This window comes from Pollachius pollachius (genome assembly GCF_949987615.1).
Source record: "Pollachius pollachius genome assembly, chromosome: 1".
In the NCBI taxonomy this organism is placed as follows: domain Eukaryota; kingdom Metazoa; phylum Chordata; class Actinopteri; order Gadiformes; family Gadidae; genus Pollachius; species Pollachius pollachius.
Window position 1 is genome coordinate 21,151,918 of NC_136934.1, and position 25,126 is coordinate 21,177,043.

Below are 25,126 nucleotides of genomic sequence, written 5' to 3' on the forward strand. Positions count from 1 at the left end.
AAAAATTGTTTCATCAATAAAGTTTTCCTTTTTCCTTTTTTATCAAATATTTGCACACAGTAAAACAATTAGAAGTAAGGCGTACCGCGTCCCTGCTGGTGGACTTCATGATCTCGCTGAGGCCGATGCAGACGCCCTGTCTCTCGTCGCTCTTGTCAGAACGCAGGCCGGCCTCCAGGATGGGGATGATCTCCGGAAGGATCTTCTCTCCGAGCTTCCTCACCAGGTCGCCCAGCGTACGCGCTGCGATCTGAGGACACACACGCACGCACACACACAAACACACACACACACACACACACACACGAGGTCAACATTAATGGTCTGCACATGTTGTCGGAGGGGAAGCTGTTTAGATGCATCAACACACGAAGAGAAGACCTTCTGCCTTCATTCGACTGATAAATTCACGTCGATGCTTGAGTCGGTTTTGATTTAAGGGAGGGAGAATATTGGGGAGAACAGGATAGAACGAATTAGGCGGAACATAATATTTGTTGTATTATAATCATCATTATCATTATATCACTAAAAGGAACACGATAATAAACCAAAACATTAAATGAAAACAAAGGAAAAACTTCATCAATGAGTGTGACGGGGTGAGTTTTGGATATCACAAAGACTGATGAAGAGGAGCGCTTCGACTGATGCCGAGGGACGCGACCCCGTACCGTTCTCTTGTCGGGGCATGTGGACGCCAGAAAGCCTAGCAGCAGTTTGAAGAGGGTGGGTAGGATCTCACGGAGGGTGCGCGGCGTGTTCGACACCACGATCTTCCAGACGTGGAGCGAGGCCTGGCGGACCACCAGCTGAGTGTCCGAGCGGCCCATGTAGAGGCCGGAGAGCACGCGGTTACGCCGAATGTCTCCCAGGGCCCCGATGATTGCCTGGTGGGGGAGGGAGGGAGGGACAGTTTAGCAGCATTTATCACAGTAATGTCCCAAACAAACACAAGACAATGTCTTATGATATCAGGTATAACTAGTTAAGCACTTAGCTTCTATTGTCAGATTAGGTCAAAGAAAAATAAAACGATGTTCATTCTAAAAGTTATAGAGTGAAAGAGTAATCTACTTTTAAAGAGATAACTAATCATGTAGTATTGTGTAACTCGGAAATGGATTTTTAGTTTTGCAAAGAAAGATTTCAAGGTTAAATTGGCTCTTCATTCCGGACATGGTATAAGTATTATCAGAGCCCTCATATTGTCCAAGCATACTTTGTTGGAAGCCGCTGTGCCGAAGTTGTCGTCCTCTGAGGCTGTCTCCGTGGTCATCTTTCCTGTCACTCCAGAGATGTGGAACAACAGATCTCCAAGCAACTGCACGGAGCTGAACCTGTAGCGTGACACAGAATAGCTGGTCAACATTTGTGGCCGCACACTTCTTTCTCTCCACTGATTATACACTCTGGATCTCAACAAGATGCTACACAAAATGTGTATAGGATCTCGACCCAGTTAATATCCTAAAGCTACTGCTCAAGGTCCCACTCTTTAAATGACATGCTTGCTACGATCGCAAGCTAACCATCCTTCTAAAGTTCTTTATAGCTTAATGAAACATCTCAGGATAAAAGACACCTCCATCATTTCCAGTGCTGCCTCCGGCCACTAGTTCCTTACTCAATAAGATGGGCAATAACAAAAAACAATTACAATTTAATGTGCGTTTCTTAATCTTCGTCTGGAAGTTGCACTCCGAGAAAAAAAAGGTACTGTGTTTGATTCCCAATGTCCTGAGTCTACCTTCAATAGTCAACTTCAACAGTCAACTAGGAGCAAGAAGCCCACCCTCACTCCAAATAAACTGAATTCACTGCACATCACGTAGGAGTGGGTTTAAGGTCCCTCTAAAGTCTGGGTGCTGACCTGATCCTCCACAGGTCATCGAACAGGCCCTGCTCCAGCTCGGGGAGCAGCAGGGCGATGGCGGTCTCGGCGTACATGCTGATGATACGCTGGCCGGCCCGTAGAGCGGTGTCCCTCACGTACTCGTTCTCATCCGCCAGAGCCTGGATCGCACAGGGACGCACATGCCTGGTTCAAACCACTACAGAGCTTTGTTCTTTGCAGTTTCAGGTTCTGGGTGAACGGGGAACCATTGTTGTTTTAAACTTAACTAGTGTTTAACGCTGATTTAGCAGGGCTCATGCGTAAGAGAAAGACTACACACGTCAGAAGATTTGATTTCAAGTCTTGTTCTTTGTTTATTTTGATGTGTGGCAATGAAGGTTTAGAGCAGTGCTGGAATTAAGGGTTAAGAGTGTCTGAGTGCACCCGAGTCCCCCTTAAGACCCACATCTTAAAAAAGGTGGTTTGCACACTATCCATAGCTTCAATGAGAGTTGCACCGCAGCACTAGTGCTCTCCAAGGTAAGAGCATGCAAACTAAAAAACAGTTGAGCCCTACTTATTTTGCACAAGAATAAGTCGAATGGTAAAATGTGACAATATGGAAAACTTCTGTTACAGAAGTACACAGTAGATAATGATCCGTTGAAGCCTTTTTCCATTTACTATTCGGAAATCAAACGCATGAATAACAGCCTACATGGAGAAAAGCCGTAGGACAGTACCTTCAGGATGCAGGGGATGATGGGGCCCACGTAGGGGGTGAACCTGTCTCCAAAGGTCAGGGGCAGGTAGATGAACATCATGATGTAGCCGTCCCTCACGTGGGAGGCGATGTCCACCTTGCTGGCCGTGTGCACCACGTCGGGCATCAGCTTGTCCAGCTTCTCCACTCCCAGGCCAGCCATCACCTCCGCCAGCCCTGGGACAGGCAGAGAGGAGAGCTCCATGTGTTACATCTATGATCTCACTACAGTTAAATTACTATTCTCGCCAAGGTGAATCTGTCAATCTATATTATTTAATCGTATAAAATGAGCCACTTCGGAATAATGGAATCCAGAAAGTTGAATATGGAAAATCTATCTCCCCTCAAGACATATTTAATGGTGGAACATAAGGACAAAAATACAAATGCTTTAATGGATTAGCATAACCTGATACTGGTGATCATCCCAGCCCATTCCTATGTTAAATGATCTATTTTAGGTCCACCAAAACAGCCTTCTGCTGTACATACAGACGGACCGAGCACTAACTGACGAGGGGGTCAGGAGGAGCCCTGGGGCTGGAGGAGGACCCACCTTGAGCGGCTCCGGAGCGGTCCACAGAGCTCTGCTCCGAGGCAAGGGTCTCCATGAGCCAGGGCAGCAGGTCGTCGAAGCAGCTCTCCCCCATGCCCTTCACCATGGCCCCCAGGGCCTTGGCCGAGACCGTGCGCACCTGCAGGGACAGCGGGGAGAGGAGGCAGTCAGCGTGGGACACACTCTTGTGAAGGCCAGTGAGGTGAACGCCATGGGACATTGGATAACATTGCTGAATATTGCAGCATGCTGTGACAAATATCAAGGTGTGCAAAGTGTTTATTATTGAATTATTCCACTATTAATGTAATTTCTACCGTCAATGATCACTGAAAAAAAGAATTTGTCCATACAATAAAAAACATTTTAGTGGTTCAGATGTTATATGTAACACCAAAATAAAAGACACCTGTGAGATTGTTGTGCAAGTATAGTAATCAATGTGGATGCTACTGGGTCAGAGTGAATAAAGCTAGAACACAGCAAAGGCTCAGGTTTAATTTCCAAATAAAAAAATTGATCCAATGCAAACCATTTAAATAATGACTACATAAACTTGATGCGACAAACTTGATATCTTGAGAACCCATTGTACAATATTGACCTTCAGATTGAATACTAGAAAATGAATTTCCTGCAGTGAGTGCTGCAGTACAAAGTGAGATTGAAAATATTTTTTATTAAAGCCACATAGATTAAGCTTAAAAAAATGTTAAATGGCTTAAATCAAGTGAAAAGTCTTAATCTAAATGGAGTAAACAATGTAAACATGCACACCATTTAAGAAAATGTAAACGGTTGGAAACAAATAAAGTGACCGCTGAACGAAACCCACAGGAAAATCATTGCTAAAAATGCAGAAATGTAAAATGAATTGAACTGAAGAATCTGAAAGGTCAAATGTATTGCCCTGCACAGCTTGTGTGTGTGTGTGTGTGTGTGTGTGTGTGTGTGTGTGTGTGTGTGTGTGTGTGTGTGTGTGTGTGTGTGTGTGTGTGTGTGTGTGTGTGTGTGTGTGTGTGTGTGTGTGTGTGTGTGTGTGTGTGTGTGTGTGTGTGTGTGTGTGTTTAAGAGAATAGCGAGCCAGTGCGTGATTAAAAGTAGCCCAATAGAGCGGGAAAAACAGCCCAAACTGGCAACACTGCCTGAAATTCCTCCAAAAGTAGCCCAATCCGGCGAGAAAAAACACCCAATCTGGCAACACTGCTGAACGTCCTCACGCTCCAGAGTCAACGTAAATCAATGAGACCAACTGAAAACGAAGCCGGTATGAAACTAAAACTGTGATACTGAAGAAAGTTTAAATGATATTGTTTGGATATTATTGAAGATACAAGTGTGTCGATTTTTTAAATGGTTTGAAAGAAGGTAAACGGTTGAAAAATTATTGAGTTACGATGTCTTAAGAAGTAGGAGTGTCAGAATTGGCAGACATCTTCAATGAAAACATCTGAAAACGAAGCCGTATGAAACTAAAACTGATTCTGAAGAAAGTTTAAATGATATCGAAATTCTGTTTCGATAATATTGAAGATACAAGTGTGTAGATTTGTTAAATGGTTTAACAAAGATAAACGGTTGAAAATTGATTTAGTTACTTCTTAAACAGTTGAAGTAACAGAGGACTTCTCCACCCCATGTTAAAAAAAAGATAGTATTTTAAAAGTAGAATATCTCAAAAATAAAAAAAAATCTGAAAATAAGCGCCCAATTCCAAGCTATTCTGAACATTTTAAAATTTGAATGGAGTCTCTAGGTGAAAAATTTAGGAAGGAGATAGGTCCCAAAGTTTGTAGAGAATAATAAAGAGGAAAGATATAAAGAAAGAATAAAACTTATGACAAACAATAGTTGAACGCTGCATGCAGCATTCACCTTATAATTGAATGCCACCAAGCCAAACAATTTCACCATATAGCCACTAGACGGCGAAAAAAAATGTTCTGATTAAATGCAATTTACTTATTTCCAGTGAAGCCCTTAACACTAGACCCTGATTGCAAAATGGTGCCCAACAGTGGATTATCCATTTATGAGTAAGTAATACATTTTTTCGAATGCCATGCAGTCTTTTGCAATATGTTTATGGTTCATCTTCATATTGCAATGTCTAATAAATATACTATATATATATATCCTGCAGCATCGCCATGTTAATATAAAGGGAAATTTGGGGATTTAGTAGAATAAAAAAAGGAAACAAAGGAAACTAAACTACAAAAATATACAGAAATCACGCCTGTATCCAGACATTATCTGTCCATTTGGTCCATTTTCATGGTGTCGTGATGCATGACTACTACACATACCTCAGGCACTGGGTCCAGCAGAGAGGCCTTGAGTCCAGGAATGACACTGGGTAGGTATGGCGACAAGTCCTGCAACCAAAGACGTATACTGTCAAATGTGCATCAACACATGCGGCCACGGGTCTGTAAATACAACCGATATGATGGCTGTGTTCAACGTGTAACAACATTGTACCTTCTGGTCCGTGAGGGAGTACATGTTGCCGATGATCTGGGCAGCCATCTTGCGCGTGTCAGTGGAGCGGTCCTGGAAGGCTCTCTGGACGATGGGCATGATGAGGGCCAGGGAGGGGGCGTCAATGAAGTGGACAAACTTGGTGTCCAGCAGCGTCTGCAGGCAGTTGTGGGTCCGCCTGGACGGGTCGGTGAGGGCGTCCAGCAGGATCGGCGTGATGGCTGTCGCGACAGTTAATCTGATTGTTTACTCACTCCAATAACAATATTATGAGTCAATCAGATCAATCAGACGTATTAGCATTAGGCCTGGGCGATATTGCAAAAATTATTATCACGATTATTTTTTTGATATTGATCGATATCGATATTAATCTTGATATATTATTTGATACTGCTGAAGCCTGAAGAAACTAGAGTGTTCATTAGTTAAACCATACACTTTTGATTTTTACCATATTTGTGATAAGGGAACATTTAAAATCACATTTAAATATAAACATTTAACTTCACAAACATGATTTATCTGCCACCAACAGAATAATATAAGGTAGCTTGCCTTGTAACCCAATGCCTTGTAAAATAATGTCAATAAAAATAAAAGCTCTGACTTCTTTAACATTAAACTCCTTTGGCAGGGCTTCAGAAAACATCTTAAATCAACACAACCGACACATAAAAAGTGAAAAAAAGTGGATGAACAAAGGCCCTGGCACATGAACTGAACTTTAATATATAAAATATGAACTGTAAATGGAAAATGTTAATATTGTAAAACCAGATATGCTACATAAAATAATGTGTTAAATAAAACTAAAAGATCTGTGAGTGACTGTCACATCAAACTACTTTGGCAGGGAGGCAACAATCGTCATAATCAACGTAAGTTTTATCACGATTAATAATCGTAATCGAATTATTGCCCAGCCCTAATTAGCATTGATCAATGAACATTATTAACAGTATCACAGTCACAGGAACAATCCCCTGAACTACATGAGTGGCTCTCTTGAGGGCCCCAGAGCGGGGCCCCCGACCCAGTCCACGTCTTACCCAGGATCTCGGGGTTGCGGATGACGGAGCCAATCTGCCGGAGGGCTTGCTGGCCGGCCTTCTGCACCTTGACGTGGGAGTCGGTGAGCACCTCCGTCAACTTGGGCACGATGCTGGGCAGGCAGGAGGACAGCTGCTTGGGGGCGCAGAAGGCCATGGCGCCCAGCAGCTCCACGGAGCCTGGGAGACGAGGGGAGGAGGAGGGAGAGGCGTGAGGCCGAGAGGGGGCGCTAAAAGACACCAGCAGGAGAAACAGAGCTAGTCGGTGTGGGGCCGTCAGGTGGCGCTGGGTTCAATCCCTGATGACTGCAGCCGACATGCGTGTCTCCTTTCGCCTTAACAACACGACCTGCCATCTACATAAACTGCCAACGAGATGTGGGATTGTTTCAATACACCACCACCGTAGCGCTACGCTGCTATAAGTTTCAATTTGGGAGATTGGGACATCCCTGGCCGGCGGTCATTATTTGAATACTATCCATCAAGGGAGCTCCACCTTTGTGAGCCTAGGTATATATCCTGCTTGAAAACTTGGCCAAAATACACAACATTAAATAAAATGTAGTTATAAGATGGCAGAATTTCTTTGTAATAATTACTTTTGTATTGTGTGCTTGACGAGTTCTCATTTACTCAAGTACACATTTGCACCCCTACACTCTTGTCTCTGCTGACGCTATGTGACTGAACGCAGCTCGCCTGTGAGAGTGATCATTATCATTATCCAAACATCTTTTTGGGAATGTCGATGACAAGAGGAGACATGCCCCTGTTCTTGTCAAACAAAGTTCCAGTAATCAAAGAGCTAGGCCTAGGGGCCGGCAAGCATTGTGTATTTGTTGAATTAGCAGTCTAGAATGTGGTTTGGATCGATTACATTATTTACATCATTGTTGATCAGCATTGACTACAGGTATGTCAAGGAAGAGCCCTGCATTACAGCTTCTATGTGAAGACGTTATTTTGTAGCTGACAGCAAACTGGTAAGTGCAAGTGTTTTTGTACTGTTTACTTATTAAGATCACACAGCTGCAGCTCTATTAGAGAACGTTTTAGTCTTCATATCTTTAAAGCACTTTGCAAATAAAAAGAGTTCAGATTATCTGACTGCTTGTATTTAATAAGGAAAATTTACCAATTTGCTGTGATCTATAAAACTGAGGATACATTGAGGATCGCTGTGCATTCGAATCGTACAGGGGGAATGTAACCGCATTGCAGGCCAGTGAAGATTTGTGTGTGGAAAAGTAATACATGCTTTGCATTCCCTGGGATGTGCTGACCAACCTGCTTTGGTTCTCCAGGACTCCTCGTTCAGGGCCACCAGCAGAGAGGGCAGCACCAGCTTCACCCCGTGGGCACTCAGGTTCCTCATCACAGCCTTGGCGCAGTCATCTGCAGCCTGGAGGTGGAGGGGTTAACATTACACACCGTTAAGGCATTAAACACCACTTATACATTACACACCGTTAATACAGTACACACCACTGACATATTACACACCATTAATACAATACACAGCCACAAATACATTACAAAGCCACTCCATCTTCATGATCCAATACGGTCACTGGTCCTATAGCACATCTCCCAGTATGCTACAAGTTTTCCCCCATTAGTTAATAATCAAGGTCTCATTGCATTATTGGGTGCGGTCAGTCTCACCTCTCTGACGTACTGGTTCCCGTCTCCGAAGCAGAGCAGGAGGTGGGGTAGGACATGCACCACGTAGGGCTCAAACAGCTTGCCCAGCATGTTGCACAGCATCTCAAAGGCGAACAGGGAACCTTGGGGAGAGAAGCAGCACATCAAAAGCAGTACATGGAAACACAGGATTGGCTCAGTCTAGCTATGGAGACTAAAGCTCCTTCTAGCATAGCGATTACTGAAGGTCATCACAGCGGTTTGTGGAATTTAATTAATTTGCTCATGATAATGAATACCTTCATAAAAAAAGGAGAAAAAAAAAGAATAAATGTACCGATCCAATGTTATCCAGAGGCAAATGTTTATACATTTTTTTTAAACAGCACCAGTTTAATATTTAACCCACCCTCCCTGCGTCTGAAGTTCTTCTTGTCCTGGATGGCCTCCGTCAGCGTGCTCATGATTTCCTGCTGCTTCAGGGCCAGGATGCCCAGGCCCTTCACCAGGCCGGCCAGCCCGTATGCCGCGCCCTTGCGCTCAGCGTACTTGTCGCTCTCCAGCAGCAGCTGCAGGAGGTTGCGTACGATGCCCGCGGCGTCCTCCTTGATGGCGGGCACCAGCGGGGGCAGGCAGCTGGCCACGGACTCCTGGACCTGATGACAAAGTGGCCCACAAGCACAGGGTCAAACCTGCCGTCCTTACATTTACATTGAGCAGACGCTGCTGTCCAAAGGGACTTCCATTCATACGCACATTCACACAGCGACGCCGGTGTCAACCATGCAGGGAGACAGCCAGCTCGTCTGTGGTAGTTAGGGTTAAATGTCTCGCTCGTGGACACCTCAACACAGCAGGGAATCGAACTAGCAATCCTCCGGTTACAAGTCATCCTTGGACAATATTTAATTGCGTGAATTACTAGAAAATGCATTTCCTGCAGAAAACGTGGTTGCTGTAGTGTGAACTCACTTTCATTTTCTGTGACAAAGACAAATATGGCAGACAAAGTGTCAGTATGATTGATTGTTAATTCTCGCTACTTACCGCAATCCAATATAACAGCTTGTGAAACTAACGATGTATCAAGGTGCTTTACCTACATATGCAAATTACTTAAAATACCCTAAATTTCTACTTAATGTATGTCACTTTGGATAAAAGCATTGACTGAATGGTGAAAATATAATATATAGAGCTATAATCTCCCGAAGATGAAGAAGTTAAGTCAATTGAATCGCCCGAACTTTGACTTTCTACATTGTTTTAACTCAACTCGTACCATGATCAAGAACAGCATAGTTGGTACAAAATGTGGTCATGTCGGCAATTTTTTTGTGACACTGGATTTGAGACCCGAGACCCACGTTTTTGGGGGTCTCGGGAGTCATATCTATGCCTTATTGGCAACGTTTATTTGTGCTAACATTTGTTTTCTGCTCCATATAAAACAAGCATAAGATAAGGGATGATGCCAGTAAAATGCTTCGGTTACGAAACCAGAATAAAATGCAGCTCTAAAATATGTCATATGATTCATATTAAAACTAAATCGCATGGCTTGATGAGATAGCACGAGGGATGGATCAGCAGCACTGTGTTAGTGCGGCCCCTTCTGCCGTCTTCTATTATGATCAGGCGTTCAGGAGGAGGGCCCTGCGGGTCCTTACCTGCTGAGAGGGCGTGGACAGCGCCGTGATGAGCTTGGCCACGATGGGTTTGACCTTGGGGTCGCTCTTGTCCAGATGCTTGGCGAGCGAGCCCATGAGGATGACCACGCTCTGGCGGACCGCGTCGTAGCTGGCGTCCTGGGGGGCGTTCTTCAGAAACTCCTCGAACACCGGCAGCAAGGCGCTCACGTTGTCCTGGGAGGGGGGAGGCAGAATGTACACTTTAGATCCACAAAAAATCCCTGTCTGGTGAGCCTCTAACCCCCCCAGAGTCTCTTGAGTCTTTGACCCCCCAGACTCCCACTGGAAAAGTCTTTGACCCCCCAGACTCCCACTGGAAAAATCCTTGACCCCCCAGACTCCCACTGGAAAAATCCTTGACCCCCAGACTCCCATCTGAAGAGTCTTTGACCCCCCAGACTCTCTGTGAGCCCCAAACTCTCTGGAGAGTCTTCAACCGCCGGAATTTGTCAACTAAAATCAGTTTATTCAGAATTTATGGATAAGAAAAGTGTCATTGTCCAAGGCTTCAAGCTAATTGTACCGAGGCCTCTATGTGGGGGGGGGGTCGTGGCCTACCTTCCCGTGCGTGTTGAGGGCCGCGAGGGCGGCGTCCAGCATGCAGCGCCGCACGTCGGCGTGGCGGTCGTTCAGCGCGTCGGGGACGAAGAAGAGGAAGAGCGGCGTGACCTGGGGTTCGTCCAGGTACTGGGACAGCTTGTTCAGAGACAGGGCGATGCCACACCTGAGGAGAGGGGGCTTGGTGAGTTGGGTGCCCTCGTCCACGACGATGCTAACAGTTAAGAGGGTCAATATACTGAATCTAGCCGTGTGCGCATGAAGAAAAGGTTTGTTGTGGAACCTCTTAAAATCACACATTATACAATTATATAATTAACTTTACGGTGTCTTTGTGGGTGTCACATTTATCAAACACCACAACTTTATTATGATTTATCAATTTTAACAAATGAATGTATAATAAACCATAAGTGATGTGGTTGTTTACCTGGCCTCCCACTGGTCAGGCGGAGATTCAGAAATGACTCTGCCCAGGCCGTCGAGCACGGGCGGTGGCCTCTGTGAAACAACACAACGGCGAATCTTTAGACATCCACTCGTGTCCATCAACTCAAGAGTCTCACGTACATGGGGGGGGGGGATGCTTCCTTACATAGAGCCTCTTGTGGTAGAGCTCGGTGAGCTTGCCGAGCACGGGGCCGGACTGCTCCTTGTACTGGCTCACGGCGCTGGAGAGGGCGTCGGCCCCCGCCGTACGGACCACCTCCTCGTGGTGGGTGACGTCTACGATGAGCAGGGAGCACAGCTCGGGGACCAGCTCCAGCCCCAGAGAGTCCCACAGCCTGGAGAGACACACATACACGGTTTAGGGTCCAGTTCCTTCACTTCCCATGGGCACTGTTGTCGTGATGTAGTAACCTACTTCTCAGCCAGGTCTCGGATCTCCTGCTCCGTGTCAAACTTGGCGACCCAGACTCTCTGGAGCAGAGCGAGCCCGCTGGCCTCAGTGCTGTCGGTGGGCAGGGCGAACTCCATCTCCAGAAGACCCTGCACATGGAGCAAGAGCATGAGTCAACAGGCAAACCCCTAACCACGAGGTTACCAACACGCCGCAGGGCTCACGACTTTCTACTGGTTCCACAAACCTTTTGGTTTGCTGGTAATCCTAACAAATTTGGTTGTACTCCTTTATGAGTCACTTTGTCGCAGTTTTGCCAAGTTGTTAGATAACGGACCAAGAAAATATTATTGCACAACATCAACATCATTCCTCATGAACCAACTGCTCGCGCTTCTCCTACAAAAAAAAATCAAAAAGCTCTACCAACTTTCCAGACAGACCTATATAAAACACAATGTATGTAAAACAAAATTTTACATACAACCATTTTCGTCACAGTCTTGGGCCCTGTGCTGCTGTAGATTATTTAGTTGGCTTTATGTTACCTCCCCTATCCCCTACACTAGAGGGTCGTGACATCTGCAAACAGGTGATCGTAGCCTGGGCCAACCGCATTGTTGTAATAACCACAGATAATTATGACACTTAAATACAGCTTTGACTAAAACAATTGACGGGTCCATCCTAACCCAACAACCATAGACCTCACGCATACAGAGGAGTGAGCGACCCTCTTTAAAAGCAGCTCTCTGCTCACCCTGAGCGCTGCGTCGCGCACGGAGAAGCAGGACGCCAGCATGGCAGCCAGCAGCACGTCGATCTCAGACTGCTCCGCCACGGCACAGCCCTTCTCCCCTCCAGAGCTGGAGCACAGGGCGGTCAGAACCTGGGCCGCCAACACCTGCACACACATAGACACATAGTTAGCATTTAGCCCGGATGATGGCTCCATGTGAATGGATAGGACTTCAATCAGCCAACATGTAACGTAACACCATCACTTAAACACTTAAGTATTGGGTATATATTTGTTTCCTAGGCAAGCTATTCAATGCTGATGACTTAATATTGTCGCTGGAATGAAATCAAACGATCGTCAAAATAAATATATTAATAATGATAATCATGTTTTTCCAATACTACACCAAACTGTGATCAATCCCCAACTGAACAACATATAGCTGCTGGTTCTACAACATCCTGACGTGCAGTTCTTGGTGTGTACCTGGAGCCTGGGGGTGGAGGTGGCGACGACCTGGGTGAGCAGCTGGAGCATGCCCACACGGGGAAGCAGCTCTGGGCCGTTCTGACACAAGAAAACAACACACGCCCTGGTTAAAGAAGCACTGCTGGCCTGAACAACAGAAACTTAACAGATGACATTCATGATACATGACATTTGTCCACCATGCTAGATGATGTGGAGATACATGAAGCACACAAGATGGTTTATTAATATTGAAGAAGATAGATGAAGTGAAGAGTGCGGAGACACGTGAAGCACACAGTGTCTTCAAAATGAAGAAACAATCTTGTTGCTTTATGCTTCATGTTACAATGCTTCATGTTTCTCAATCTCATCTACGGCCGCAGACGTAGATAAGGTGGAGATACATGAAGCATTCAAGATTGTTTCTTCAAAATGAAGGATGTACTTAGTGTTCCACACGCAACACAACCGCAGACGATAAACCCTCTGGCCCTCCCCAGAGGAGCGGCAGCTTAGACGCTCACTTCGTCGATGAAGGTGTCCGTGACCTCCGTCTCTGCGCGGAGCTCGGCGTGCACTTCCACCACCTGCAGGGCGCGGGTCATGAGGCTCTCGGACTCCTCCGTGCTGCCGGACGAGTCCCTCAGCATGGCGTTGAGGAGCGGGAAGCAGAAGGAGAACGCCGGGGCGGAGAGAGGAGCCACGTCTGGAAAAGAGAGGCGAGGAAACAAACGGGTGAATCAGATAAAACCATCACTACAGGGACGGGCGTCTCTGGGGAATTATAGTTTGGATTCCCAGACAGTTGGGGCAAGGTGAGGTCACAGACCGTTAAAACTACTTTGGGAACTCTATTTCTGACCTGGTGAGAGTTTCAGCTCCACTAAGAGTTTTATGTTTGTTTTAACATCTGTGTACTGATTAGGTTAGTTTTTCCCGGTAGACTGGGTTGGGTTTGGGTTAGTCCACATATTGGTGATGCCCTTTTTACCCATAGGCACGCAGATTAATCTGATATAAAAGGCTTTTATTGACTAAATTCTGTGTTGCATATATGATATGAAAAAGTGCCTGTTATTTTATCTAGTTTATAAAAAGGTTATATACAAATTGTGTGGGTCTGAATTGTTTTACTGATGAAAAATTGAGAACCTGTTAACTCATCTTAATGCATTTAATCTGTGTGTGTTCTGTCCTCACCAGCCTTGCTCTCCCTCTGAGGGACGGTGTGAGTGAAGAGCAGCTGCACTGTGCGCTGGGTCGCCGTGTCCAGCTCCTCCTGGGACCAGGCCGGGTCCAGATCACAGGCCGGCTTCACAAGGCGCAGGGTCACATGACCCACCAGCATTGCTTTGATTGGCGGAGAGAGAATGAGACACGCATACAGTAAATACGTATCCGTGGAGGATGAGTCAATAATGGATACCACAACAGAGTCGTAGAGGGGCCGTCTGCAACGCTCAGATCCCATACCTAGTTGGTGCATGTGCTTGGGCATGAGGCAGACCCCGATGTCCAGGAAGACCTGTCTGATGCGGGGGGAGGCCAGCGGGGACTGCAGGAGGGGCATCAGGGCCTGGAGGACGCTGGGCAGCTGCCACACGATCTGGGGGGGGCCCTCCTTCAGCACGGCGTCCAGCAGGCCCACGGCACACTGGAGCTCCACGTCCAGCTGGAGGGGGAGGGCCAGAGAGTGGGTTAGAGCAGAGAAGCGGAGACACAATGGGCCGAGAGGAGTTTGACCCAGGTGACGTACCCCCTGGAGCCTCTTGCGGATGGTGGACTCCCTCTCCACCTGTGCCTGAATCATCTCCTTCTGCTTGCTGCTCAGCTGCACTTCGTCCTTGAGGCCCTTCTTCTTCCTTATCTCCTGCAACGCATCGAGGGACCACAGCGGTCAACAGAGTGCTCCCCGCACAACAAATCGCTGAACTGGGATCAGACGCGCGTCGTCGTAGAGGACCCTACCTCTTGGAGCTCCAGCTCAAAGATCTGCTCCTTGTAGGAGTAGGCCTTGTTCTCTCGCTTGATGCTGCCCTTCTTGGTGCTTTCCTGCTGGGCGCTGGGGGACCATGGAGAGTGAGGATTAGTGGTTATAATACGGCAAAGTGTCTGTAGTGAAAATGCAAAGGATTAGGTTACGAAATAAGAGACAGATGTCTAACGAAAGAAGAAATTCCCTTTGATTCAAGGCGTTTAATAAATCACCTAAAAATAAATCTATAACGTTTAAACAATTGGAGCCAACCAAAGGCTTTCCAATGCTGTTTCGCTGTCAGAAATGAAGCATGATCATGCATTAAGCATAATTCAGCCTGGGGCCCCATTGTTCACTCTTTCTCTAAACCCTGAGTCGTGATGTACTGAGAAACCCACGGGGCGACCCTACTTGATGGTGTGTGGCCACATCTGTACCTCTGGACAATGCTCTTGTCGTAGAGCTCTCCCTCGGGGGTGAGCATGATTGCGTATTCCTCCCGGGTCACCTGGCGAAGCTCCAACCGCGTCAGCCATTCGATCACCTGCTCCATCACCCGCGGCAACAGCTTGGTGGGGGACAGGGTGGACAGGGCGCCGACAGCATTCCTCACCGCCTAAAGTCACACAATAAGACAGATGAAGGGTGAAGACATGGACCAGTGAGACATCGACAGGATGTGACGCGGCATGATAAGTTACAGAGCTGCCAGACCTGGTTATCTGCGTTGAGCTCCAGCAGGTGGGGCAGGATGCTCTCCAGGTGGGTCTCGATGAAGTCAGGGGTCTGCAGCTTCATGGCGGACAGCAGCACGGGCCAGAAGCCAGGCCGGGTGGCCACTACAACCACAGGGAGGGGGGGTGAAATGCTTAGTAACTCCAACACACCAAAAGCCTGTTTTGCAATGAGTTTCAATTGTTGAGATCGCAGGGCATAGAAGTATGTATGTAAACGATGACTTGATACTGGTTTCATTGCGGAAGCATTTAGAAGTATAGGCTTCTAGTGCTATTCAGGAGCTCGGAAACAAAACACACCGGCGCTACTCTTGATCGCCAGAAAGAGAGGCAGATATGCTCACCCCAGGTAACGCTTGACCCAAGTAGGATGTTCCACCATCTTGAGGTACCCTATGCCACAGCCTTTTATTTCACCGTCAATTGTTTTTTATATAAGTTATGAAATGACTGATAGGAGTACCGTTAAAGTACCGGATCGATAAGCAGTATCGGCACCGTAGAATCTTAACAATGCCCATCCCTACTTGCCCTGCTCCATCATCCTCACTAGTGCCAATGGGCGTTTGACTCGTTACCGTGACGACGGGCCGTACCTATGGAGGGATGGTGTGTCACGTTGATGATGGCGATGGCCATCTTCTCGGCCTCGCCCTGGTCGCCCCACTGGCCCACGCAGGAGCAGATGACGTGCAGCGCCTCCACCAGGGCCCGAGGGGGGGCGTAAGCGCGGCCCAGCTCCGTCAGCTCTCCCGTCTCGGACACCAGCGCATCCTGGGGCTGCAGCTAGGGTGGGCCAGAACATACACCGTCAAGAACCACAAAAGGGTTGGCTCCAAACCCTCCACCACTGAACCGTCGCCGCCACGAGTCTCCATCTCCTGGCCGGGACGGTGGTGGCGAGCAGCGCCTCCTTACCGTGTGCTTGTTGACGACCACGCAGAGCTCCCCCAGGAGGCCGTGGGCCAGGCCAGAGCCGCCCGACGCAGACAGCAGCTTCTTCACCATCTGCTGTGCACGCTTCCGCACCTGCCAGGAGCGGGACCGCAGCACGGCCACCACAGCCCGGTGGTACATCCTGCAAACGGAGGGGTCCGGTTAGAGGGACATATTACGAAATAGTTTGACCAGTTACGTCACCAATTGGTTGGTTGGACTGATGTTTGGAAAACAAAACTAAAAGTTGCGTCCAACTATTCCGGTGATTCTTTCAGCAAAGGTTTGTTTCAATGCGAAGGCTGAAGGAAGACCATGCTCCCTTCTGTTTCTATCTCATGAGGTACGTTATTATCAACCATTTTCTTGAACGGGTAAATAAAGGATTAAGAGCCTCACTTGGACTTGCTGGGGGTGAGTCTGTGGGCTTGGTCCAGGAAGAGCCGCTCACACAGCTGCAGCATGGTGCACATGGCTGGAAACACAGAAGACGTTAGTCCTGTCTGGCTGGTAACTGAACGTATGGGGAGTGGTGGTGCAGCAGAATGAGCAGAATGAGCAGCCTTACTTTCATCACTGGCTTGGCTGAGGAACTTCTCGGTGGTGAACAGTGGCTTTGTTTCATCCAAAACTAGACTCCAGAAATTTGCCAATTTGGCCTCTGCAAATATACACACCGTAGAGATATACACATCGTATTTTTGTTAATGAAACGTTCCTTGACCCGGGATCTGTGCTCCTTGTCCGCCAGAAACAAAACCGTCACTTGACAAATCATGATCTGAATCTGTGGGTCTAACCTGAAACCTTCTCCAGCAGAGCCAGTCGACACAGGAGAACGGAGGCCGCCACGCCTTCCGCCAGCATCGCATGCTGGGAGTTCTGGGCCGCCGCCTTCTCCACCGTCTGGAGCAGCAGGGCCACCAGGTCAGAAGCCTTGTCCAGAGTGTCTCCTGAGGTGAGGTTAACACAATAGAGTCAGGGTGAATGCTGGGATGGGGGGGGGGGGGGGGGGGGGCAGTTTGCTGGAGATCTCGTAGAGAAAGGCAAACAGTGAGGGGGAGGGGTTCACCTTTGAAAGCCCCAAGCATGGCCTGCAGGTAGGCGTGCCGGACGGCGGAGGTGGAGGCCTTGAGGGTGAAGGCCTTCTTCAGCCAGTCCAGCAGGGCGGCGGGCACCTCCACCGTCAGGCGGCTGGTCCACTGGGACAGGACCGACACGGCGTGCACCAAGGTCCCCTCGTGGACTGCGGCGGGCGGGGAGAGCAGAACACAACTGGGTGAATGACGGTTCTTCTATGAGAGCAGCTGGTGGCTGCACAGATAAGGGTTTACTGATTTAGCAGTCCTATGCGACTGGGGGGGCTACCTTCTTGTTGTAAATAGGGAATGAACATCACAGCAACTGCGGCACTCAGGGTTTGGCTGGAGGTGCCCGACACAGCATGGCGGCTGCAGCTAGCGACTCCTAAACAAAGACATACGAGTTAGCAATTCATGCAGAAACTTGTGTTAATACTATCTTTGACAAGAGATCACACAGGATGTTTCACAGTTCTTTACCTGATATAACACTGATTTTCTGTGCCACCACTGTCAACTTTCCCTCAGATCCTGAGAAGGATACAGAATAGATTAGGAATGATGGTTTTTCATGCGTGTATCATCTCTTCTTCAGGTTAAAGAAAATCCCATGCGGTTAGCAAGTGTGGCGGAGGATTGTTCTACCTCCGAGGATCAGGAAAAGGTGCGTGACCACCTCCTGTATGGAGGTAGGGTCACTGCACTGCTGGGCCAGGTTTTGCATGGCCTGCACAGCCTCCTGCATCAGCTGGGGGTTGTTAGCCTTCAGTTGGCCTGAGACACACAGATGCAATGTTATAAATGAAATAAAAAGCTGGTTCACCCAGGGAATGTAGGATGTAACGCCATCATCAATCTTACACACACACACACTTACTTGCAACAGCCTTCCCAACATCCATGGCGTACTGGCTGAGGTCAAGGGTCACGGCGGCCAGCAGGCAGGAAACAGCTGGGGATAGAAAGGAGACCATAGGATGTCAGTGATCATGGTGCCCCTTGGAAGTCCGGTGAATGGAGAGCAACAGCAGCAGGCTGCTCACTCTGCATGGCGTTCTCCGGGCTCCTCAGCATGCTCTTCTGCATGGCGGGCAGCAGCAGGTCTTTGAACTCGGAGTGGGAGACGTGGCGCAGCATGGAGCCGCACTTGTTCAGCACGTGCTGCTGGGGCCTCGTCTTGCTCATCAGGACCGACTTAACGTACAGGTCCAGCAGGGCAGTCTGAGGAAGGCAAGTTGGTCAATGCTCTTTTTGCGTTAGTATTTAGAGCAAAGGCCCCTAAAACACTAGGGGTGTTCACAGACAAACAAGTCCCTGGATATATTTCTTATAACTTTCAAGGTTTTGGAATGAAAAAATACTTTTTAGACTTAATTATTTTTAACATCCTCTAAATTTGCGCCCTTCTGGTATAAACGATACCCAATTACCAATACAGCTACTAGGGCGGGGTAAAAATGTTGATTCATCAATGCACTGCAATTTATTTGTTCTCGATTCAATTTAGAATTATTTTGAAATCGATTATTTCCATGAAAAAATAAGAAAAAAGAAAAAATAAGCATACTCAGTCATTGTAATCTAGAAGCGAGTATGCCTAAATGTACATGACCTTTAACATTTGTCCATGTTATGATTATTACTTTTATGCTGCAAGTTTAGCTCAGGAACAATACTATACAATGGTGTATTCCCTTTTTGCTAGTTAAGGCACAATTAAATGGTTAATTCATTATGAAATGGTTAATTATATAACGACAATAACAACAATATTTAGGTATTTTTGACATCTGCACGTATTATTGAATCGATATCGAAGCAATTGGATCAATATCCAATCGAAATCGAATGAAGACCTAAAGAATCGAATTGAATTGTGAGGTACCAGGCAATACCCAGCCTTAACAGCTACAGATATTGGCGTCACTGAACAACCCTAATACACACAATAAAAGGGTGAAAAACATGTACAAAGTGTTTAAACTAGCTAATAAAAAGCTCACCTTGTGCTTGTTAATGGTGGCCATGTCCTTCTGTGTGGTGCAGAAATCAAAACACACACCCAGCAGCACAAGATGGACCGGGTTCTGCTCCAGAATCAACAGGGTGCTGATGTATTCATCCACCAAACCCGAGTTCTGGTGGAGTGGACAAAAGCAAAAACGTTACACACCTACTCTCGTCAAAACATTTCTGCTCTGCACACAAAAGGGTTGGCCGATATACCGAAAGAACTATGCATCACCGTTGTATAAAATCATGACGAGTTTCTCTTTAAGTATCAGTGAACCCAGAGTTTCAGCTGTATTACAAAATCATAAAAATGCTTTTTGGGTTGAGATTTATTTTTTCGACCATTTCCATGGTGACTTTGTGATACTTCTTTTGCACCGTCGTTGTGTGTCAGAGTTATAATGAGCGATCTGGTCTATGAAATGCACCACACACCGTAGAGTTATACTATAGGTGTCTGGGAGGCCTTTGGACGCTGCACCTGATACGGTTCATTTCAGGATGAAGAGGTTAAACTGCTTTCGATCTTCAATGAGCCAACGTATCCAGTTAAATTGCGTTCAATTAAAGCTATTGTTTAGTATTGCAAGGGCAGGGTACTTTTTATTTCTCAGATTGTATAGAAATAGAGACCAAACGATAAGTCTACACCACTAGACACACATGACTCATACCGATGATCTTGTTTGGGTTCACTGTAACCGCTAATTCAGAGCATGATTATCTGTTGACTATCCAATATCATTCTAACTAGGCACTCCGGATTTCAACTAGCCTCTCACATTCAGGCCAAATCCCACAGGCTCATACTGTTCACCTTCACCATTGGAAATATTGGCATACGCCGCCGCAGTAGCCAAGGCAAAGCCGAGTGGGTGTGCAGCAGACTTTTTGGTCTCACTCTGCACATCTAGATTAGTGCCCCTGGATTCAGATACAGAAATAATGTGTTTAAATATTGTCGAGCCAAATGTTAATATCCTTTTACTTGGCTGAATCATTTCACCATCTGTCTCAAGTCAACGGGCCGTTACATGTGCTCCACAGACCACATTTGCATGTAACTAATGACATTCAATTTCGTAACCAGAATACCTTCACTGTACAAAGAATGTCATAATTCATCAATGAAAGTTGTGAATGGCCGCTATTGTGTTCGCAATTGAGAATTGACGTTTTTTTCGGTTTGGGCGGATCTGCAACACATGCAGAGGAGCAGTGTCCATGGATTATTATGGCAGCCCTCCCCAGCCCAATGCAAAAGCTGACCAAACGCTCATAAAACGATGACTCATAAACTCTGTTTGGGCTGAGGTGTTAATCAAGGCAAGCATTGTAAACCCTTCACGACATGATACTAATTTGAAGCGGTATTTCCTGCACTCACAAAAATAGAAATGAACTCAAGACTTGAAATAGACTGAATTCTCTCCTCCGGTACACCGGACTGGCGTGCAATCATGTTAAACCGAGCAGGCTTACGTATTGCATTGGTAAGCAGGGGTTCAAGAGAAAATAATATGCACGGTTGAATAACATGAAGCAGAGTAGACCTGAGTAAAATATTGATTGTGACATTTTAATTTATTCATCTTCCGCTCTTTTGAAACCTAAAGAAATTGATATCAATTAAAAAAAATAATGAAATGTGCTCTGATCATTATTATAAGATGATTCCAATATTAAAGACTACTATGGTCTATATTATGTTTTTTGTATTAATGATATGGAATTATGAGATTAATTTATTTAATCTTAAATGCATAACATGACTTTATGAAACAAATGTCTCTGAAATACCTGACTCATCAATTCAATAGCCCCAATATAAACTGATTTAGAAATGGCAGTGATAATAATCAGGAGCGATAATTAACGTGCCATGATGCTCTTCCCAAGGTACCAATTGTGAATTGAGTCACAATGGTTTGTCACCCCATTCTCGGGTCCCAAAAACTGGGACACCAGAAAGAAAGTCTGGCAAACACTGTGGGTTAGACACTGGTCTTACACACTTAACTAAAGTGGACACGGTTCTGCTCTTTACTCACTTCTTTCCATATTTGGCAGAGGGTCTTCAGGGAAGAGTTAATGGCAGTGGTCTGAGCTCCCCCGACCACCTCTGCCAGGAAAAGACTCTGGACCTCCACCTGCGAGACAAAATAAGATCTTAAGTTATTTATTATGCAACATGATTTCCTTGGTTCCAGATTGGAACATTGGTAAGACTGCAAAGAGAGAGGGTGCAGAAAAATAGATACCTACTAGAATAAAGTGCTAGAAAATGCATCAACAGACCTATTGAATGAATGTATGTTGAAATTTTAAAGGAGAATTTTAAATTTTAAAGGTGTTTTCCCAACAAGTAAACATAGTATTTGAGTTCTAGTAAACATGTTTTTGAAGCTGTTTGCTGGAAATAGCTTTCAGGAAAAAAGATCTTGCCTACCGCTATTCCCCTCTGTTTGAGTCCCTTCAGAATGCTCTGTTTCTGGTGTCTGTAGCTTTAATGCAAATGAGCTGCTGCCCACTGACCAATGAGCTGTCAGACTGAACCACAGCATGGAGGAGAAGGGATTGTTGCCGTTTGCGGACTCCTGAAGCTCTATATCTATATCATATAATATAATTATATATGGGTATTTATATAATATAACTAATATCAAGGCCAAAAGCTATGTACGCCTCAGATGATATTATGAATCCTAAAGACTGCGTCTGACGTCTCTGGCACTTCCACAACAAGTAAGGAATCATAGTGGGGGATATCTCGGCCATGGTTGAGAGGAAATGGGGGAAAAGGAACTTTGGCCTTGACTCTCTGAAGTCCATGAACCACGACATGAAGGAGAAAGGGATTGTTCTGCCGGAGCTGAGCTGCCCAACTGCCGCCGAGCTACCCCCGTCGGACTAGCTTCGGCGGCAGTCCGGTGGGGCTAGCTCGGCAGCAGTCCGGCAGCTCAGCTCAGGCAGAACAATCCCTTTCTCCTCCATGTCTCCTCCTCTGACTGCCCCTGAAGCTTCGGCGGCAGTGCAGCAGAGAAAGGGATTGTATTCCCGGAGCTTAGCTGTGCAGGGCTGCCGCCGAGTTCCCCCCGCCGGAGCTGCTCGTCCGCTGGTCCACAAAATCTTACCTATGCTCTGATTGGAGGGGAGTAGGGAAGTGGGAGGTGATATTCAACTGTGCCCCCTTCCTACGTAGGAGGGGGCGCCGAAACGGACTCTCTCGTTTGGTACTGTAGGCGGGGTACTTTCAGAAATGCATATCTCACTCAAAAAATCATGTACAGACATTTTTTCAGAGTTTGTATGCGTGTGGGATCACCAGAGACCCAAAACAACACCCCAAATCCCAGGAAAAGTGTTGTTTTCATAATATGCCCCCTTCAGTTTTCCGTCTTGCTGTATCTGCAGCAACGTTGAATAGTGTGCAATATAAACAAATGCATGAAATATAACATTAGGTAGGTATGATTTTTCCCACTCACCATCTTCTTCCACAGAGGCCCATCTCTTTTCTCTGTGGTTGAGAACACAGAGCGGACCAAAAGGCACGACCAGGACACACCGCTGAAGGCTGCAGAGCCAGAGCTCTTACTGTCAACAAAGCATGAAAAGGCTGTTACAATACAAGGCATAATGTACAACCTGTTGACTGCTTAACATTCATGTGGACCCACCGGCATTCAGAAGACAATGTTAAGGTCGAACAGTTGGTTGTTTGCATACTAAAAATAAATGAACCACTCTGATAAAAGTAAATGTAAACAAGGCACGTCTGCTTTGCTGTTCTAAACTCAAGAGGAACAGTGAAGCCGATAGCTCTGGGATATCACAACTGCTCCTTATTTTCACTTTTGTTTTTGTTTAAATTAACAAATTTATCAAAAATTGAGACAACAATTTTCTCATGTAGTTTCACCCATGCCTACCCAAAGAAACCCACAGGTTGAGATGAAGAAAAGTACACAGATCATGGGCTCATCTTCAAATTCATGCCCGAACTTAAAGTACCAGCTGCATTCAAAATGTTTTCAATAAGATGGATTATGTGACCCAGAAACAAGGTATATAAAATGGAGAGTTTGGGCTAACTAAACATAAATTGAAGTAGACTTGTTACCAGGGTTCTCCAGCATTGCAGATGATCCCACTGCTTTGAAGGCATTGGAGGAGGTTGGTGGCCAAGACATCAGGCTGATTCTTGGCCAGCAGCGCAATGACCGAGATGAGCTCTCTTCTGGATGCAGAGTCCCTGATCAACAGACAACATACAGGATGGTCTAGCGGCTGTTTATTCCCAGTCAAGAAGGTTCTAGGTTTGAAACCTTACATCAGTGGTCTACATGTAGACTGTACATCCTAGTGCAAGACCGCTAGCTTTTCGTTAAAGACATGCATGAAAAAAAATCAATCTAGGCTAAAAGTGTCAGCTGTTTCAAATGAAAAACTGAACTCAAGTTCCCTCTGAATGAAATTCAATGACTGAAATATACAGACACGTTATTGATCAGTTTAGTTTAATATTAAAACAACATCAAGCACTTACCTATATCTGTGTGGAGTCAAGCAGAAGAGTTTACACAGTCCTTTAATGGCAGGATCTGGTAAATCTGATCATGGGAAAATTAGGACGTTTAGGGTAATTTGCTATAGATATGAACAACTAAGCTGTAATCAAATCACACCAAAGCAGACTTACCCTTCCCATTCAGACATTTCTTCAACTCGCCAAGTATCTCCTTTCGTTCATTCACACTTGAGGTCGTCACCTTCACAGCAAATTTCTTCAATGTATCCGAAACCTAGAAAACAAAACCACTTGCTTATCGGGGCAGTTTGTGAAATCGAATCATGTTATAATAGAAACGTTCTCAGTGATAAATACCAAATATATTGAATTGATGTCAACATATCTAACCCCCCAGTACTGCTTACAGAGCATTGTACTACGGATCGTATTAGACACTTTGTTATATTTGTATATGGTGGTATATTTAGAAGACGTTGGGGGGCTACATGATACAGTCTGGGGCTCGACCATGTCATTGGTGTCAGAAACTGAGCTTGAACAGCGAGCAGACTATTCAAAGAGGTCGGCTGGGTGGCAGCTGGTCGGATAAATGATGCTGACAGATAAGCGTGGTGAAATGTTCCCGTTGCGTCACGTTAGCAATGTGGGATATGGCTTTAAATGTAGGCTACGAGCTAGCCAGCTAACGCTCGAGTCAGTCCCGAGTGCCCCGCCTCGGGGTGGTGACACGGCGTCGGTTTTCAAATAGTTTTCCGATATCAATGGATGTTCATTAAAGTGAGTTTGCTGGACATTTATAGAAACACTATTAAAAAATTAGAGCAGCAAACAAACCTGCGTGTCCGCAGCCATCTTGCCGGTCTTGATGCAGGAAGGACCTTTTGCGGTCACTTCCGGGTCATCAGTATAGTTTCCACGTGGATTTGAGCGTCCCGGGAGAATTCAGATAGATCCTTATGAAAAATAATTGATCAAGCCAAACATTCGTTGTGTAATTATCTTTCATTGATTTATTCGTCACAAGATGATAGACCTAAGGATTGATAAGCATTGAGCTTTATATAATGATCTATCTTTAAAATCTAGACATTTGTTTAATTTCTTTTAAGGTTAAATTGAAGAGAAATGCAACATTCATGTTTAACAATAGAACCATGACAAAAAAAAAAATTCAACCTGAGGATGCAAGTTTACTGCAGAT

General features: G+C 45.9%; 1 protein-coding gene across 1 annotated transcript in view; it reads right to left on the reverse strand.

Annotated features, from left to right (window-relative positions):
* gcn1 (GCN1 activator of EIF2AK4) overlaps positions 1-24,795 on the reverse strand; it is a 33,274-nt gene extending 8,479 nt beyond the window's left edge. Inside the window, exons 1-44 of the mRNA XM_079742565.1 lie at positions 24,760-24,795; positions 24,094-24,196; positions 23,941-24,004; positions 23,515-23,646; positions 22,880-22,988; positions 21,443-21,541; positions 19,382-19,516; positions 18,422-18,599; positions 18,256-18,330; positions 18,024-18,152; positions 17,859-17,909; positions 17,665-17,763; positions 17,369-17,542; positions 17,097-17,249; positions 16,865-16,957; positions 16,696-16,771; positions 16,279-16,438; positions 15,957-16,146; positions 15,338-15,462; positions 15,061-15,239; positions 14,614-14,707; positions 14,402-14,515; positions 14,119-14,317; positions 13,846-13,995; positions 13,170-13,351; positions 12,661-12,741; positions 12,193-12,336; positions 11,457-11,581; positions 11,187-11,376; positions 11,022-11,092; positions 10,592-10,757; positions 10,013-10,207; positions 8,752-8,998; positions 8,364-8,485; positions 7,986-8,100; positions 6,696-6,875; positions 5,644-5,864; positions 5,469-5,537; positions 3,160-3,298; positions 2,581-2,777; positions 1,874-2,016; positions 1,223-1,340; positions 675-890; positions 86-250 (exon numbers count right to left, since the gene is read on the reverse strand). Of these exons, the coding sequence (XP_079598691.1) occupies positions 86-250; positions 675-890; positions 1,223-1,340; positions 1,874-2,016; positions 2,581-2,777; positions 3,160-3,298; positions 5,469-5,537; positions 5,644-5,864; positions 6,696-6,875; positions 7,986-8,100; positions 8,364-8,485; positions 8,752-8,998; positions 10,013-10,207; positions 10,592-10,757; positions 11,022-11,092; positions 11,187-11,376; positions 11,457-11,581; positions 12,193-12,336; positions 12,661-12,741; positions 13,170-13,351; positions 13,846-13,995; positions 14,119-14,317; positions 14,402-14,515; positions 14,614-14,707; positions 15,061-15,239; positions 15,338-15,462; positions 15,957-16,146; positions 16,279-16,438; positions 16,696-16,771; positions 16,865-16,957; positions 17,097-17,249; positions 17,369-17,542; positions 17,665-17,763; positions 17,859-17,909; positions 18,024-18,152; positions 18,256-18,330; positions 18,422-18,599; positions 19,382-19,516; positions 21,443-21,541; positions 22,880-22,988; positions 23,515-23,646; positions 23,941-24,004; positions 24,094-24,196; positions 24,760-24,777 (5,985 nt within the window). The 5' untranslated portion in view covers positions 24,778-24,795. The remainder of the gene's footprint in view (positions 1-85; positions 251-674; positions 891-1,222; positions 1,341-1,873; positions 2,017-2,580; positions 2,778-3,159; positions 3,299-5,468; positions 5,538-5,643; positions 5,865-6,695; positions 6,876-7,985; positions 8,101-8,363; positions 8,486-8,751; positions 8,999-10,012; positions 10,208-10,591; positions 10,758-11,021; positions 11,093-11,186; positions 11,377-11,456; positions 11,582-12,192; positions 12,337-12,660; positions 12,742-13,169; positions 13,352-13,845; positions 13,996-14,118; positions 14,318-14,401; positions 14,516-14,613; positions 14,708-15,060; positions 15,240-15,337; positions 15,463-15,956; positions 16,147-16,278; positions 16,439-16,695; positions 16,772-16,864; positions 16,958-17,096; positions 17,250-17,368; positions 17,543-17,664; positions 17,764-17,858; positions 17,910-18,023; positions 18,153-18,255; positions 18,331-18,421; positions 18,600-19,381; positions 19,517-21,442; positions 21,542-22,879; positions 22,989-23,514; positions 23,647-23,940; positions 24,005-24,093; positions 24,197-24,759) is intronic.
* Positions 24,796-25,126: the final 331 nt, after the last annotated feature.